The 18,270-nt window shown below is 45.8% G+C and overlaps 1 protein-coding gene across 2 annotated transcripts in view; it reads right to left on the bottom strand.

Annotated features, from left to right (window-relative positions):
- The window catches only part of LOC127545738 (septin-2), a 108,703-nt gene that overhangs the window by 59,475 nt on the left and 30,958 nt on the right, over window positions 1–18,270 (bottom strand). For both annotated transcript variants that reach the window (XM_051973207.1, XM_051973206.1), the window contains exons 6-8: window positions 17,805–17,939; window positions 17,246–17,363; window positions 5,881–5,982 (exon numbers count right to left, since the gene is read on the bottom strand). In XM_051973207.1, the coding sequence (XP_051829167.1) occupies window positions 5,881–5,982; window positions 17,246–17,363; window positions 17,805–17,939 (355 nt within the window). The remainder of the gene's footprint in view (window positions 1–5,880; window positions 5,983–17,245; window positions 17,364–17,804; window positions 17,940–18,270) is intronic.

Here is an 18,270-nt window from a genome sequence, read left to right as displayed (position 1 = left end):
TCTCACAGTCTTAACCTCTTGGAGACCCTGGGCCGGTGAGGCTGGTGAAATCCGGTCACTTCTCAGTGAAGGAGACTTTTAGTGCCCGCCATGAAATACTGAGGAGTTTCCAGAAAACCAATTATACTGGAACACAACTTTCAAAATGTTGTATGTCATCAAATTCACAAGCCCCAGGTTGAGAAACAGAGGCAGCCCAGCCAGGGTAGTGAGGGAAACTCACCCAGGAATCGGGTGAAAGAGCTGGGCGTGGCTGGTCAAGGAATAACACCAGCTAGGGTCTTATTAGATTTATTATATATGTTTATATTTATATTCCCAGCTAGAGGATATAAAAGCTGCCTCTAAGTCACTAAGGAGCATCACCTGTACTCTACGAGGACAGAATGAGAGGTGGGCGTGGCAAAGAGACAAATTTTAATAAGCTGCTGCTTCTTTTTAGCCTAAATTTTATGACTATATTTTAATTTTATCTTTAAAAATATTATTGATTTATTTTAAACTTTTTTTTTTGTTTGGAGTTCCAAATTCTCTCCTTCCCACCCTTTTCCTACTCACTGAGAAGGCACCGGGTGTAGCTGGCACTGGTTGGCAGTTCTGTGCCCATATGCAGCTTTTGACCGAATGCTGGGTCTTTACTCCAGCATCCTGGCCCCCGAGCTTGTTAAGGAAGTTGGCTAAAACTCTGAAATGTCCATAATCCTCCTGGGTTTTCTTGGCTGGCAGCAGTAAGTCCACCAGTCCCTTCACTGAAGGTCTTTAAGTAAAGGCCAGGTGACCAAGGGCTGCATATCTTGAAGAAAGATCATTTTAGATAAGAGACTGGACAAGAGATCCATCAGGGGAATGGGAGGAGCAGCCAGGCAAGGCAAAATAGGAGGAATAAAAAAGCCAGAGGATATAGCAGGGAAGGGGGCCAAGTGTTGAGATCAAAAGGAAAAAAGGACCTAAAGAAAATGAGAGGATGCTCAACTGAACAATTGGCTCTGAGAGGGAAAAGAAAGAGGGCACAATGGGTTGAGAGGAAATGGAGCGGTCAAGGCAGTCTAAGGATGGAGGAGACTCGGGCCTTCCCAACTGTCATGAGGGCTACTAGCGTTCTTCCGGCCACCCAGCTTTGCAGCAAGGATGTTCCCTCGCCCTGCCCTCCCTTCCTCCCCGCTGCCCCCTCCCCCGGCTGTCTCCTCCTCCACATCTCTCCTCTGTCTCTTGTTTCCAGCAGCGCCCATCCAAGCTGTCACCGTTTCAAAAGCCGGCCCCAGCGGGTCCCTCTATCCTGCCCTTCCACAAGCTGCCGAGGGAATCGGAGCGGATCGGTCAGTCCCACCAGACCGTGTCGGTCCTCAGCGGATCCCCAGAGCCACCGGGACAAAACACACACCTGTCTGTCCGGCACATCCGGCTGCCGCTGACCTCTCCGGGTGACACACTGGCCCCTTACCCGTTCCACATTCAATCAACTAATAAACTTATGAAGCGCCTACTGTGCGCCAGGCATTGTGCCAAGTGCTGGGGATATGAAAAAGCAGCACGAGGCATCCCTGCCTTCAGAGAGTTCACACCCTGCATCCCTGCCTTCAGAGAGTTCTCACCCTAAGGGGGAGACAACACACAAACGCACACCGGGAGCTGACGGGGGATAAATAGGAAATAATGAATGCGAGGCGGCACCGAGAGGCACAGACCTCCTGTAGGAGGCAGCTTTTAGTGGCACTTACTGCCTGGCTGCCCATCACCTGCACGTGACATGCCCCCGAGCTCCCTGCAGGATCGGCACAAACGCGCCTCCTTCCAGAGAGGTCTCCCCATGTCCCAGAGCTGAAGGAGCTCAAAGAAAACGCTAAATGCGCAAAATCAGAGAAGCCGCCCCAAATGTTCATAGGGACTATCTGTGTCCGACCTGTGGCGGAGCATCCGAGCTCACTCTGGTCTGATCCAGGTCGGACAGGCCGTGACTCGACTCTGACATAGTGACGTCATCTTGGTCCTCTTCGAAAACGAAGGGCAACAACCAACCAAACATTTGTCCTAAGTTGTCCTTTTCCTGCCCAACACACACACACACACACACACACACACACACACACACTCTCTCTCACTGTGTCTCTGTCTCTCTGTCTCTCTCTCTCTCTCTCTGTCTCTGTCTGTCTCTCTCATCCATCCTCATTTACTTTTCTGAGATCACAGACTGACTAAGTTGCTCGGAGACAGGGATGCTCTCACTCCTGTATTAGCGCCCTCAGGGCCTGGCACAGCACTTGGCACACAGTAAGCAATAACCCAAGGCTTGTAGGCAGAAGAGGGAAGTCGGCTGACAGAGACTGAAGCTGTGAGCAAGAGAAGGGGAAGAATAAAGGCAAAGTCCCCAGAGAGGGCAGAATCACAGGGATCAATAGCCAAGAGAGGACTGAGCTGGGCTCGGGAAAAGCCAGGAAGCAGCGGGGGCCAAGCTGGCCGGGAGGCTGCAGCACGAGCAATCGCAGAAGTGCTGTCGCTCAGGGCAGGCCCGACAAGGCCAGGAGAGGGGACACCGGTGGCAGATGCAGAGAAGGCCTCTGGCCCGGCGGCCGGATCCTCCACAGGGATGGACAGAAGGGCACAGGAAGCAAGGCACAAAAGCTGCCCCTGTTTGATCACAGGCTGAGGGCCCTGAGAGCCAGCAGGGTCCTTAAAGAAACCTTCCCCCCCATCCCCCAACCAGGCACTAGGGAAGGGCCATGGCCAATATTAAAAAGGAAGGAGCGAATCTTATACAAGGCAGTTAGTGCTACCTGATGTAAGGGACTGAGAGCAGGAGCCTCCCAGGGGGTCACTCTGCCTGCCCCTGCTGCCCAGAAGGGCGTCCTGGCTGATGTTTGGCTCTGGGGCTCTAACCCTTCCAGCTTCACAGCCAAGCTGGTATCAGAGCTAAGTGGAAAGGAGGGGAGTCTTGGGAAACAGCCAAAGCCGGGTCACTCCATCCACACCGCCCACAATCAGCCATCACCAAAGGACCTTGGGAAATTGGGTCATCCAGCCTCAGTGGCTCCAAGGAATCCCAGCTTGAGAAAAGCACTAGTGTGCCTGGTGACCCCTGAGGCCCAGAGAACAAAATCCAAGCCTAAAAACTGGGTTTCGACAGAATGAGAGGCGCTCACTGTCCCCACTGCTTGGGCAGAGAAACGCTCTCCACCTGCCCAGCGGGGCCTTCTCTTCCTGCAGGCGCCCGGCAGGACCGCCCTGCTCCCTCTTCTGGCTCCACGAGTACACATGCCTCAATACCATGCTCAGGGTTTTCAAACCTTCGCTGCAAACACGCCGAGGGTTTCTGAATGAGCCTCTCTTTATTATGGCCCCGCTTCAGGAAAATAGGCCCCAGTGACATGGGGAGTGTTCCAGTCAACCAATCAGGAGGGATGGGCTCCCTTCTCAGCCTGCGACCTTCACTGAGTGAGTAGCCACGCTCACTGAGCCTCAGCTGCTTAATCTACGAGCTGGTGCTCATAGATAACCACTACTTCTTGGGGGTTCCAACGATCACCCCTACTTCTCGGGGGGCTCCAACAATCACCCCCTTCTTGGGGGCTCCAACAATCACCACTACTCGGGGCTCCAACGATTGCCACTACTTCTCAAGGGGAGAATAAAATGATCGTCACATCAAATAATGTTTGTTAAAGTGCTCTGGAATTTCCCAGCCAATCCATGCAGCCAAGATTAGAAGGAAAGCAGAAAACTGGGTGGTGGGAGGACAGAGGGGACAATTTTTATAGCAAGTTTCTTTGTATATTTGAGAAATAAGGCCTTTCCCAAGAACTGTGTCAAATCTATAAGAAAATAATCATTTCCCGATTGACAAATGATCCAAGGATATGGACGGGCAGTTTGCAGAAGAAATCAAAGCTATAGATAGCCATATATACATATATAGTCATATGAAAACATGCTCTAAATCAATGAGTAAGGAAATGCAAATTAAAACAACTCTTACGCAGAACCGGAGATCATTAGATACCTCTACAATGATACTTTTGAGGATGTATTTTGATGGAAGTGGATCTCTTCGCTAAAGAGAGCTAACTCAGTTTCAATTGATCAAGGATGGACAGAAGCAGCTACACCCAAAGAAAGAACACTGGGAGATGAATATAAACTGTTTGCATTTTTGTTTTTCTTCCCGGGTTATTTCTACCTTCTGAATCCAATTCTCCCTGTGCAACAAGAGAACTGTTCGGTTCTGCACACATATATTGTATCTAGGATATACTGTAACCTATTTAACATATAAAGGGCTGCTTGCCATCTGAGGGAGGGGTGGAGGGAGGGAGGGGAAAAATCGGAACAGAAGCGAGTGCAAGGGATAATGCTGTAAAAAATTACCCTGGCATGGGTTCTGGCAATAACAAGTTATTGAAAAAATAAAAAAAAAAAAAACAACTCTTACGTTCTACCTCACATCAAGCATATTGAATAATAAGACAGAAAGGGAAAATGGCAAATGCTAGAGAAAATGTGGAAAAATCCAGACAACAATGCCCTGTTGAGGGAGTTGTGAACTGATGCAATCATTATAGAGAACAATTTGCGACTGTGCCCAAAGAGTTATAAAACTGGATATATCCCTTGACAAAGTAATACCACTCTATCTATATCTATATATATCTATATATATTTGGGTCTATATCCCAAAGAGATTTAAAAAATCAAAAGGAAAAGGACCTAGATTTACAAAACTATGTCTAGCAGCGTTTTGGCTGGTTTGGCTGGATTCCCCATGTCCTGGGGAATGGCTGCACACGCGGTGGTACGTGACTGTGACGGAACACTCCGGTGCTATAACAAATGATGAGCAGGAAAGACCTGAACAGATTTACATGAACTGATGCAGACTGAAGTGAGCAGAAGCAGGAGAATGATGTAGATGTTCTGATCAACACAATGATCAAAGGACTTTTGATGAAAAATGCGATCAGCCTTCAGAAAAAGAACTGCCCTTTGAATGTGGATTGGAGCAGACTTTTTAAACTTTCCTTATTTTTCTTGTTTGTTTTTTTTTTTTTTGGGGGGGGGGAGGGAGACGGGGTCTTTTTAGTCTGTTTTTTCCTTTCACAACATGGCTAATATGGAAATATGCTTTGCACGTTGGGCTCTGTATCAAACAGCTGGCCTTATCAGGAGAAGGAAGAGGAGAAAATCTGGAACTCAAAATTTTAAAAAATAAATATCAAAAAAAGCACAGGGGAGCTGATGGAAGAGAGGGAGGCTCAACCTGCTGCCGCCGCCATCACAGAGTCCCAAGGACGAGATACTGAAGGCCAACCTGTGGAGAACCTGGGCACAAATTCCCACTTAACTTGTCTTCCTTTAACTTCTTGGGAATTCTGGTTTTATCGAAGAGGACATTGTCCCTTCCAGTTCCAGATTTCTGAGTCTCCATTTCCTTAATATGAAATGAGGATAATCATCCTGAAACTGTGCTACCACACTGAGTTTTTTGTGCTTCTCACGAGAGAAGCACAAAGTCAAGCCCAAAGATCGAGAATCATCTGGTGAACCTCATTTTACAGATGAGCAAAAGTAAGGCCGGTAGCCCTGTAATCACCTGTCTGAGTTCACCCAGGAAGGAAATGGCAGAGCCAGGATCTGAGGCCCCTAGAAATAGTGGTTATTTTCTAAACCTCTCCTGGGCCAGCACCCAAAGGGAGAATAAGACAAGCCACGCCACACCTACTCATGCCACGCCATAAAAGCCTATGGATTTTACCATGAATTCATCCATTTTCTTCCCGAACCAGGTCTTCAAAGAATAAAATCCCTCGATTCACGGCCGTGATTTGGTCACGTAGAAGCCGGTAAATACGGTCCACAAAAACCCCCACCAAGAGTCAAAGACAAACCCACCTTCAGGTCTCTGGTTTGTTCTTTGAACTCCTCATCTTCGTCAGAGTCTGCATCGGGCAACTGATAAATGCGAATGCCGTGTTCAGAGATTTCGTCGAGGATCTACAGGGGAGGAGAAAGAGAAATGGCATCATGACAGAGCAGCAGAGACAGAGAGCACCAGCGGGGGCTTGGAAGCCGGCCCCAAGCCTCACCTCCCGCCAGGGCTCTCTCCCCCCCAAAGAAACACCGGACTGCAGCTGAAAACTACAGAGGAGCCGAGACTCGAGTGCTACACAGCAGGAGTGGAAATGGATCATCACTTCTTACAGAATAATAATATTCCATTACATTCATATACCATGACTTATGCAGCCATTTCCAAGAGAGGACCCAGAGAAAGGCCCGCCCTTATCAAAGGTGACCTGACCTACCTTGGAGAGGTGAGTAGAGGTTATACTGGGTCCTATCAGGAACAGCCTGGCCTACCTTGGAGAGGTGAGGAGAGGTTATACTGGGTCCTATCAGGAACAGCCTGGCCTACCTTGGAGAGGTGAGGAGAGGTTATACTGGGTCCTATCAGGAACAGCCTGGCCTACCTTGGAGAGGTGAGGAGAGGTTATACTGGGTCCTATCAGGAACAGCCTGGCCTACCTTGGAGAGGTGCAGAGAGGTTTCACCAGACCTTTTTATCAGCCTGGGAAAGCTTGGGTCTACCATATGGAGACATCAGAAGGGACTGGTCTAGTCCTTACTTATCCAGCATGATCAGAGAAATGAATTAAGGCACATAAAGGAATTTTATGCTTTTTTTAAACACTAGATTTTTAAAAATATTTTATCTTTTGAGATATTCAAGCTCAACATCTCCAAAACAAATTCATTATTTTTCTCCTCAAATCCACCCCTCTCCCTAAATTTGTTATTTTTATTATGACCACTCCTCAAAAACCACATGAAATCAAAACTTTGAATAGAATCCGATGGAATGAAACCTACTCTCCAGCTCAAGATGGACTGAAAGAACTTCAAAAAAGGTCAGTCTTGCTGGGGTGAAAAAGATGTTCGGCCCAGCTCAGATAGATTGTGGAAAAGCCAGTGACAGGGTCTTAATCATAGCAAATCAGCACCTTCAGTACTGACTCAATAGAGGAGTAAAACAGTAGGGGAACTTCTAGTTCCAGCTCAGAAGGCAAACTGTGGGAAACCAGACTGTTTCCTGAAAAGAGTAGGCAAAACTACCCCCTTTCCCCTGCAAACACAAGGGGCCTCTGTGCTCAAAGGCGTAGCTCAGAGGTTCAAAGGAAGGCTGGGACTTCTAGTCCAAGAGCAGAGCTTGACCTTAAAAGCTTTAAAAAAAAAAAAGGAAATATCAAAAGAAAAGGAAAGAAAATGAACAAGAAACAGAAAAGACCCTTGACCATAGAAAACTACTATGGTGACAGGAAAGACCAAAACACAAACTCAGACAAGGACAGAACGTCCACAGAGGAAATCTCAAAAACTGATGTGAATTTGTATTTTCATTATGACCACCATGACTCTGCCACTCACCCAGGTCCACAATTTGGGTTACTCTCAACTTATCACTCTCCTTCACACACACGATTCCTATTCCAATAAGTCTTGTCAATTCTATTTCTATATTTGTCTCTACCTGCCACCTCCCCTTCTCTCCATTCACAGCACAAGCATCCTAGATCTGACCCTTGTCACCTCCTAACCAAGGCCTCCCTCCATTCTACACGAGTGTCAAAGTGATATTCGTAAAATATTTAGCTGTTCATATTATTCCCCTCCTCAAGAAGCTCCAATGGCTCCCTATCACCTCTAGAACCAAACACAAAATAGTCTTCTACCTGACTTTAAAGACTCCAGCCTGTCATAAGTGACATATCACGCATCTTCATACTTTATATTTCATCCAATTTGGCCTACTCAGAGGCCCACCTCCTGATTTTTTTTCCAACAGTATTTTATTTTTCATTTTTGTAAAGCTTTATGTTCCAAAATTTTCTCCCTCCCTAAAACAGTAAGCAATCTGATACAGATTAAATATGTACAATTCTTTTAAACATATTTCCGTATTTGTCAGCTGTATAAGAAAAATCAGATCAAAGGAGGAAAACACAGGAGAAAGGAAAAAAAATCCCCCCAAAGCAAACAATCCCCCCCAAAGGTGAAAATGCTATATTTTGATCCATATTCAGTTTCCATGGCTCTCCTCTGGATGCAGATGGCACTTTCCATCCCAAGTCAATTGGAACTGCCTTGCAGCCTGTTTGTAGTGGCTAGAAGCTGGAAAATGAATGGATGTCCATCCATTGGAGAATGGCTGGGTAAATTGTGGTATATGAACGTTATGGAATATTATTGTTCTGTAAGGAATGACCAGCGGGATGAATATAGAGAGGCTTGGCAAGACTGACATGAACTGATGCTGAGTGAAATGAGCAGAACCAGGAGATCATTATATACCTCAACAGTGATACTGTATGAGGATGTATTCTGATGGAAGTGGATCTCTTCGATAAAGAGAGCCTTAATTGATCAAAGATGGACAGAAGCAGCTACACCCAAAGAAAGAACACTGGGAAATGAATATAAACTGCTTGCATTTTTGTTTCTCTTCCCGGGTTATTTCTACTTTCTGAATCCAATTCTCCCTGTGCAACAAGAGAACTGTTCAGTCCTGCACACATATATTGTATCCAGGATATACTGTAACCTATTCAACTTGTAAAGGACTGCTTGCCATCTGGGGGAGGGGGTGGAGGGAGGGAGGGGAAAAACCGGAACAGAAGTGAATGCAAGGGATAATGTTGTAAAAAATTACCCTGGCATGGATTTTGTCAATAAAAAGTTATTTTAAAAAATAAAAATAAAAATAGTCATGAAAAAAAAAATTGGAATTGCCTTGAATCCCCTCACTGTTGAAAAGAGTCACGTCTATCAGAGTTGATCACATAATCTCATTGTGTACAATGTTCTCCTGGTTCTCCTCACTTCATTTAGCATCAGTTTGTGGGTATCTTTCTAGGCTTTTCTGAAATCAGCCTGCTCATCAGTTCTCATAGAATAATAATATTCCATTACATTCATATGCCGTGACTTATTCAGCCATTTCCAGGTGAGGAGCATTCCCTCAATTTCCTTCTTGGCCACTACAAAAAGAGCTGCTACAAACATTTTGCACATGTGGACCCTTTTCCGTCTTTTATGCTCCCTTTGGGATAAAGACCCAGTAGAGACACTGCTACCCACCTCCTGCTTTTTTTTGGCACTAGCATTCTGACGTGTCTGAATTCCTTGATTCCTAGTACTGCCTTCCCAATTTGGAAATGACCCAAGATAGTTTGCTTTTGATTCTCTATCGACATGTTCTACCTTCAAATATACACACTCCTATACTTAATGTAAGCTTCTTAGAGAGCATTAAATATTTCTTTTTTGTCTGCATGTTCTCATTAATGAGCATGGGGCTGCCCATCCTACACATTTAATAAGTGTTTCTTGAAATTAATTAAAAATAATTATTTTCTTGAAAATGTTCATTTACTCAGACTAAAAGAACAAAGATTTGCCCTAGCTCTCTCTCCAACTAGCCCGCATTAACAAGGGTCATTTCCTAAGTGTTCATTTTTCCTTCTTGGCAATAGCTTTTTTTTTTTTTTCATTTTTATTAAAATTTCTTCTTCCTTTCTCTTACCCTCCCTTTACTGAGAAAAGAAAAAGAAAACCCTGGGGACAAGAATAAACAGTCAAACAAAACAATTCCTGAGGTTTTATCATAGATGATCCCGACCAAGACATAACCATCTTGGATAACAACCTGTTGATGGTGGGACTCAGTTCAGTGTCTGATTCTTCACAACCCGGTGGATCACAGCACACCAATGCTATCCATAGGGTTTTCTCGGCAAAGCCTGTGAGGTAGTTGACCATTTCCTTCTCCAGTGGATTAAGGGTTACTTGAGTTGCTCAGGATCACACAGCTAGTCAGGCTCTGAAGGCAGATTTGAACCCATGTCTTGCAGGCCAAGTGCTCCATTCCCTGAACCATCCAGGAGCCTCCTTTTGGCCATGAACAGCTTTGACTAGACATAAGGAAGACGTTGTGGATGGCACGTAAACTAAGCACCAGGAGCAGCCTCAAAGGAGACAAAGAAACAGGCCCCAAGGAGCACCCACAGGAGGTAGCCAGTCACCAACCGGGGCCTGAGCACAAGTGGTGAGAGCACAAGGACCCCCGTGGCTGAAACCAGCCACCGAATGCCTGTGAAAAATATCACCCGGGCATCCTGGGAGTTACAGTGCAGCCCACCCAAGTCCGAGGGGAAGGGCCTCAGGAGGTTGTGAAAGAGGAGGGCGAAAGCTTCCCAGGGCACAACGGGGGCAGATGCAGGACAAACAGTCGTTTTACTGGATTTTACTGGATGACAGTTAGTGCCGAAAGACAAAGAGTTGGACCAGATGCTCTCCCAGGCTGCTTTTCAGCTCGAGAAACCTATGTATCAGTATACACCTAACGAATGCCCAACCAGGAAAACAGGCTTTTTCTCAGAAACCAGAGAGAGCCGAGCAGGGAAGGGACACAAAGCTCGGCTCCCAGCCGGAGCCGCCGTCCTCGGGGGGGATGCTCGCTCGGCAGCGCTGCTGTCTCTGAGGGAACAGGAGGTGAGCACATGAAACACGAAGCCCATTTAACTTGTCAGCAGTGGCCGGGATAAAAAGGCAGCAGAAACAATGGAGGGAAAGGCAAAGGCAGGGGTGCGAGATAACAACACATCGCAGCTGTTCAAGCCTGGGCCTTCCTGAAGGATAAAAGAGAAGCAATAAAAACAAACTCTATTTCATGGTTCAACAATGAAACCCTTTTGCTTCTCCTCGCGTCCGCTTTATTGGTCTCCAGAGGTTCTGTGTTTCTGAAGATTAGCTTCCCCTGGGAAACGTGAACAAGAAAGGACTCACGCCAACACCCAGTGCCCGCTCCCTCTCATGAAGTCATGCCTGCGGGCGGGCTTCCTCCAGAGCTTCCCATTCGAGTGGGGGGGCTCGGGGGAGAGGGCTCGCCAGGCCAGCAAGGCCAAACAGGAACGGCCCCGGGCCTGGCTTCCTTCTCAAGGACTCGATGCCTGCTCTGAAAAAGCAAAACAAAAAGTCCCGGCCTCAGATTGGCCGCCAAATGGCAGCGACTTCTAAAACCTATCAGGCCCTGTGATCATGGCGGCCAAGACCGCGACTCTCACAGCTGATTAGTCACCTTCTCACCGAGACGCTCGGAGCTGGAATAATATACAGTCATTTCCCCAGAGAAAACATGCCCGCGGCTTTCTTGGAACGACTTGACACGCTCCTCCACGAAGCAACGGACGCTTGGAACGACCTAACACACGTCTTTCCTCACCCAAATGAGGTGAGTCTTTCCTCACCGCGGCCCAAGGACGGAGATGACTCCCCTCCTTCCCACTCCTCCAGCCGACAGGAAGGAGCTCGGTGTCACAGCACTCCGTGTCCATCGGCTCCATGACCTGGGCTCAGATCCCTCCAGAAAACGGCGGCCTCCCCTGCCCCACAAGAGGCGCCTGCAGGACCCCGGAGGTGGGTCGGATCCTTGACATTAAGTTAATCTTTCCTTTTCTCTGTTTCAAACTGAAATTGAATGGGTGCCAACGGCCTGAGACATCAAAGGGCAGGATTAAGTGGCATTTTACTAAGAAACGCACCCACTCAAAGATTATGCCGACTTGTGGGTCCTGAAAGGCTGATCTGTAGGGAGAGAGTGGCACTTTAAAGCAGAAAATCCACGACCACTGCGAATGTCAGCGCGCTCTCGAGACACAACGTTAACCAATAAGATGTGGAGGTGAGGCCAGTATCTCAGCAAGAGAGCAGAAAGAAAGGCCTCCCGGCCTCCCGACGTCCACAGCAACACTCGGCTGCAGTAGAGGCCTAGGAACCAGGCAGAGGCCCTTTGTCTGGGAATGGCTAAACAAGCTGGGATACGGGAAGCTGCCAGAAACCGGGTGGAGGAGGGTGGAAAAGCTCGCTGGGAACTGATACAGAGGGAAGTAAGCGGAGCCAGGACAAACCGCGGCCACCACTCCGGCCTCTACAGAAATGGGAACAACAGCACCACCAGAGCCGAGCCAGAGGGCTGCCAAACCCCGAGTCTGGCCCCATAGCAGAGGCCACCAGAGTCAGACACAGCTCTCCTCCTCTGAGCTCTTCAAGAGGCATTTTCATTTTCCTCAACTTTTCCCCCTCTTTAGATTTTTTATTATAAAGGATGGTTCTTTGGGGAAAGGATGAGAGGCAGAACCCAATGGGAAATGCAGATGTAAAAACAAAAGGCGTTAATAACTTATTTTGAAAAAAGAGTAAGATGCAAAGGGAGAAAAAAAGAAAAGCTAGTTTTGTTTGTTTTTTAAAAATTTTGGTTGAGGAAAAAATGCCCCCATTTCATTGATCTTAAGCAAAGCATCCTTTAAGGCCTCACCAGGCCTTGACTTATCAAGACAAGAATTCTAGTCTTGCCTGAAATAGATCTTTAGAGAAGACTCTTTCAAGGATCGCAGCGCTCTTGACTAGCACCCTGGGCAATCCCTCCTCATCTAGAGCAACTCCAGTGGCAGCAAGAGTGATCCTCCTCAGGACCCCCCAAAGTGTCACAAATGAGAGAGCGGCCTTTGCAGCACACTGGAGGCTGGTCCTTTCCCAGTCACCCACGTTTCTGAGCTCCACCTCCCTCTTCTCAGGTATACCTCGGCTTTTGGAACATACTCCAACCTACAGACCCGAGGTGTGCCCTTACACGTTACCTTTGCCCTCTCTTAAGTTTTGGCCGGCCAGCCAGGACGCTCCACCCACTGTGCATTCATGTCCCTGGTTTCCCACATCTCCAGCATTTGTCATTTTTCTTTGCTGTCATGTCAGCCAATCTGATGGGTATAAGGTGGTATCTCAGAGTTGTTTTAATTTGCATTTCCCTAATCAACAGTGATTGAGAGCTTTTTTTTTAATAGAACTGCAGATAGTTTTGGTTTCTTCTGAAAGCTGTGTGTGTCCTTTAACCAAATCAATTAGGAAATGGCTCATTTTTTATAAATTTGGCTCAGTTTCCTATATATTTGAGAAATGAGGCCTTTATCAGAAGCTTGCTATAAAAATTTTTTCCCTGTGTCCCATTTCCTTCCTAATTTTGGCACCATTTGTATTGTTTGTGCAAAAATTCACTAATTCCACACTATCAAAATTGTCCATTTTACCTCCCATGATCTTATCTCTTGCTTGATCATAAACTGGAAAATGAAAATTAAATTTAAATTTTTTTTAAAAAACAAGAAATAAACTCTTCTCTTATTATAGCTCTGACAGGTCATTTTCCCCATGTTCCTCTCTAATTTGTTTATATGATCATCATGTCTAAACCATGGACCCATTTGAGCTGATCTTGGTATATAAGTTGGACTTGTCTAGCTTCCGTCAGTCTGCTTCCTGGTTTTCCCCATAAAGCAGGGCTTCTTCATCTCTGCTAGGGCTAGACTCCCTTGTGAATCTGGAGAAACCCACGAGCCCCTTCTCAGAATCACATTTGCAAATACATAAAATACACAGGATTACTAAAGAAACCAATTCTACTGAAATAGTTATCAAAACAGTTAAAAAGCAAATTTCCAAATCCCACGTTAAGACCTTTTACCCATAAGGCAATGGTACTGAATCAAAAATGTTTTTATAGCCAACGATAGACTGACAAGGGATCCATCAAGGAGATGTGTGATCCAAAGAGATGGGCAGCCATCTGTGCAGAATAAGAGATGACTCATGGTCAGACGGTCTGTATAGTCTACAGCACGTAAGTCACGTCAAGGGAAATGGAGGAAGGCCCCAGTAGGAAATGAACAGAGTCATACAGAAGGGGCAGGCAAGTCTGGAGGGGATCATTATCTTGGGGGGGAGCAGTCCCACAACCCTAAATGCCCACTACCATTTTGTAAGGAGTTGGGGTGACAAAGTCCCGTGCCCAACTCTGCCTAAGTTGAGTTAGCAAGGGAAAGTAAACCCTCCAAAGATGGTAGAAGTAAAGAGGACCTGCCATGTGCCTCCAGCCGTCCGAGCGTCTGTTTTCTCTGGTGAATTGTGACTCTGGGAAGGGTGGCAGGGTACGCTTCGGATTAGGAGAGCTGGGTACTGGGGATGGGAGGCGTTACTTTTGTTTTGTTTTTAATTTGGTTGAGGAAAAAACACCCCATTTCACTGATGCAAAGTGTAAATAGTATACCAGAGTGTCCCCTGGGATCTCTTACTGATAACTTTAATAACAAATTAGCAGGTAAAAATTTATCTACTTATAGGTTACAATGAGATATTAATAATCACGAGAGTGAGCAAAGTGCTCTATGCTTATTAACTCACAACAAGCCTGTAAGCGAGATGATGGTCTACAAATGAAGACATTGGGTCTGAGAAAGGTCAGATGCCCAGGGGCACAGGGCTACAGAGTGCCAGAGGCAAGAGTGGACCTTGGATTTTCCTGACTCCTCATCCAGAGCTCCATCCACCAGGAGGTCTAGCAGCCTAATCAAGGCATCACGAAGGATTGATGTGAACAGAGAAGGAAGCCGATTGTAACAGATTATTTCCTGTAAAAAATTTTGTAAATAAGAGCCGTCGAGCAATGTTATCACATTAATATCTTCTATTTCTGTCGCACTTTAGATTCTTTATCCCCGGCTCCTTCGTGAGGTAGTCTGTAATGTAGCATCCCATTCAACTGATAGAGAAGGAAACTCGGGCCGAGCTGAGCCGAGATTCCCGCCCAACGTGTCACGGCAACAAGGCGTCACACCCAGGTCCCCTGCTGCCGACCCTTTGCTCACACACACCCAAGGCCCGGGAAACCCTTCCTCCCCATCCCAATCTATTTAAAACCCAACCTCCAGGCCACCTCCACCACACAAAATCAAAATGAAGAAATGGACACGGATGCGAACTGCTGCAAAGTGACGTGAGCAGAATCAGGAAAACACCGTACACAGGTACAACGACACCATACGTGACTCAACCGTGATTGACTCAACTCTTCTCAGTCACATGGTCACCCAAGACACGTACAAAGGATGCACAAAGGAAAATGCTTTCCACAATCAGATAGAGAACTGACGGACTTGCGATGCAGATTGAAGCAGTTTTTTTCCTCGCTTATTTTAATCTTTCTCATGGAATTTTCACCTTTTTGCTGTCACTTCTTTCACAACTGTGACTAACATAGCTGTACCAGATCTAAAATTATATTATAAAGCAGCAGTTACTAAAACCATCTGGTATTGGCTAAGAAATGGACTAGTTGATCAATGGAACAGGTTAGGTTCAAAGGACAAAACAGCCAATAACTTTAATAATCTAGTGTTTGACAAACCCAAAGACCCCAGTTTTTGGGATAAGAATGCATTATTTGACAAAAATTGCTGGGAAAATTGATAATTAGTATGGCAGAAACTAGGCATTGACCTACACTTAACACCATACACCAAGATAAGGTCAAAATGGGTTCATGACCTCGGCATAAAGAATGAAATTATAAAAAAATTGGAAGAGCATAGGATAGTTTACCTCTCAGACCTGTGGAAGAGGGAGAAATTTCTGACCAAAGAAGAACTAGAGATCACTATTGACCACAAAATAGAAAATTTGATTATATCAAATTGAAAAGTTTTTGTACAAACAAAACAAATGCAGACGAGATTATAAGGGAAACAATAACATTTTTACAGTCAAAGGTTCTGATAAAGGCCTCATTTCCAAAATATATAGAGAAGTGACTCAAATTTATAAGAAATCAAGCCCTTTTCCAATTGATAAATGGTCAAAGGATATAAACAGACAATTTTCAGATGATGAAATTGAAACTATTCCTACCTATATGAAAAGGTGTTCCAAATCATTATTGGTCAGAGAAATGCAAATTAAGACAACTCTGAGATATCACTACACACATGTCAGACTGGCTAAGATGACAGGAAAAGATGGTGATGAATGTTGGAGGGGATGTGGGAAAACTGGGACACTGATACATTGTTGGTGGAATTGTGAACACATCCAGCCATTCTGGAGAATGATTTGGAATTATGCTCAAAAAGTTATCAAACTGTGCATCCCCTTTGATCCAGCAGTGTTTCTACTGGGCTTATACCCCAAAGAGATACTAAAGAAGGGAAAGGAACCTGTATGTGCCAAAATGTTTGTGGCAGCCCTGTTGGTAGTGGCTAGAAGCTGGAAAATGAATGGATGCCCATCCATTGGAGAATGGTTGGGTAAATTGTGGTATATGAACGTTATGGAATATTATTGTTCTGTAAGGAATGACCAGCGGGATGAATACAGAGAGGACTGGTGAGACTTAAATGAACTGATGCTAAGTGAAATGAGCAGAACCAGGAGATCATTATATACCTCAACAATGATACTGTTTGAGGATGTATCTGATGGAAGTGGATCTCTTCGATAAAGAGAGTTAATTTCAATTGATCAAGGATGGACAGAAGCAGCTACACCCAAAGAAAGAACATTGGGAAATGAATATAAACTGCTCTCATTTTTGTTTTTTTTCCCAGGTTATTTCTACCTTCTGAATTCAATTCTCCCTGTGCAACAAGAGAACTGTTCGGTTCTGCACACATATATTGTATCTAGGATATACTGTAACCTATTTAACATGTATAGGACTGCTTGCCATCTGGGGGAGGGGGTGGAGGGAGGGAGGGGAAAAACCAGAACAGAAGTGAATGCAAGGGATAATGCTGTAAAAAATTACCCTGGCATGGGTTCTGTCAATAAAAAGTTAAAAAAAAAAAATTAAAAAAAAAAAAAAGAAAAAAACAACAACTGTGACTAACATGTTTTACATGACAGCACAAGTACTAGATCAAACAACCTGCCTTCTTTGGAAGAGAAGAGGGGATGGGGCCATATTTGGAATTCAAAATCTTGTAAAAATGAATACTAAAATTTTTCTTGACATGTAACTGAATTTAAAAAGTGGACGTGGAGTTCACTATTGACCATTTGAAAAGATTCAATTCCAACGTGAAGGTTTTCCATCAAACTGTCCACTTCTACATCCTCAATGGCCAATGAGACACTGATCCAACAACTCGCCAATTCTTTAAATGGATCATTAAACTCCTACATCTTACCTGCATCTGAAAAAGAGCTGGGTCCGACTCAGTCTCACAGTGGGCCTCATTATAAAACTTTCCCTATGAGTGATCCTGCATTGAATTTCTAAAATCTTCTCTGAAACCAACTGCCCGCCTGACCATTGCTGACGGTTCCGGCCCCCAGGCTGGCCGCGGGCCTGCAGCTTCCCACACGCGGCACCTACCCTGTGCTTCAGCCTCTCACGCTCCTTCAGCGTCAGGGTGTCTGCCTTGGCAATCACTGGCACAATGTTCACTTTGCCGTGAAGTGCTCTCATGAACTCCACATCCAAGGGCTTCAACCTGGAAGGAAACCAAGAACTGATGTCAGCGGTTTGGCCGGTGAGGGACACCCGGCTCTAACAGAGTCAGAAGCAGCGAGGGCCATTCTCAAGGTCGCCACAAAGGATAAAAATGCACATGGTGGCAACAAGCATTCATTCAGACGGTTAAGTCACGGCTGAAAGGATTCTGGGAGGAACTACTCATTTCCTGTCGATTTTCATCCATTCCAGCAATAATTCAATGCCCGCTCTAGAGTGAAATCAAATTCCTCCAAGAATGCAGACAAACAGAAGGCGGCACTGATCCCAAGGATGCTTTCGAGCCGGCCGCAGACGGCTGCAATGACCTAGTTCTCGAAAAGAAGGGTTTGCCTCTGCATTCGGAGGGGGGGAAGGGGGGCAGCTGGGAAACTAAATCCAGGAAATGCCTCCGATCAAAGTCTCCGCCATCCGTACTTACCCGTGACCAAAAGGGGAGATGAAATAAAAGCAGCAGTGGACACGGTTGTCCACAATATGGCGCCTGTTCAACCCGCTCTCGTCATGAAGGTACCGTTCAAACTGATTATCGATGTAGTAAATGATGGTTTTGAAGCTGTGGGGTGAGAGAAGAAAAATATCAGCCCCCAAAGGAATAACTCTAATTCTCATCCGTAAAATGGGGGTCATAATGCTGGGGAGAAAGGGAAACAAAAACTCTTGGAGGAAAAATGAACGCTCAGAACCACCAGCCCCCAAATTGCATTCCATTGGCACAGCATCATGGAGCCACAGGCCCAGGATTAAAAGCCCTCCGGCCCACGCCTCAGCTGGTGAACTGGAGCGCTGCCCATTGGGCCAGAGCCTCCTACCACCACGGGGCTGCGGGGCAGTAACAGGCGGGCGTCTCCGTGGGGAGAGAGATCAGCTCCGTGCCGAGACAACAC

Source organism: Antechinus flavipes, chromosome 1 (genome assembly GCF_016432865.1).
Source record: "Antechinus flavipes isolate AdamAnt ecotype Samford, QLD, Australia chromosome 1, AdamAnt_v2, whole genome shotgun sequence".
In the NCBI taxonomy this organism is placed as follows: Eukaryota; Metazoa; Chordata; class Mammalia; order Dasyuromorphia; family Dasyuridae; genus Antechinus; species Antechinus flavipes.
The sequence above is the reverse complement of the archived record's forward strand: the minus strand, read 5'-3'. Positions and strand labels throughout refer to the sequence as shown.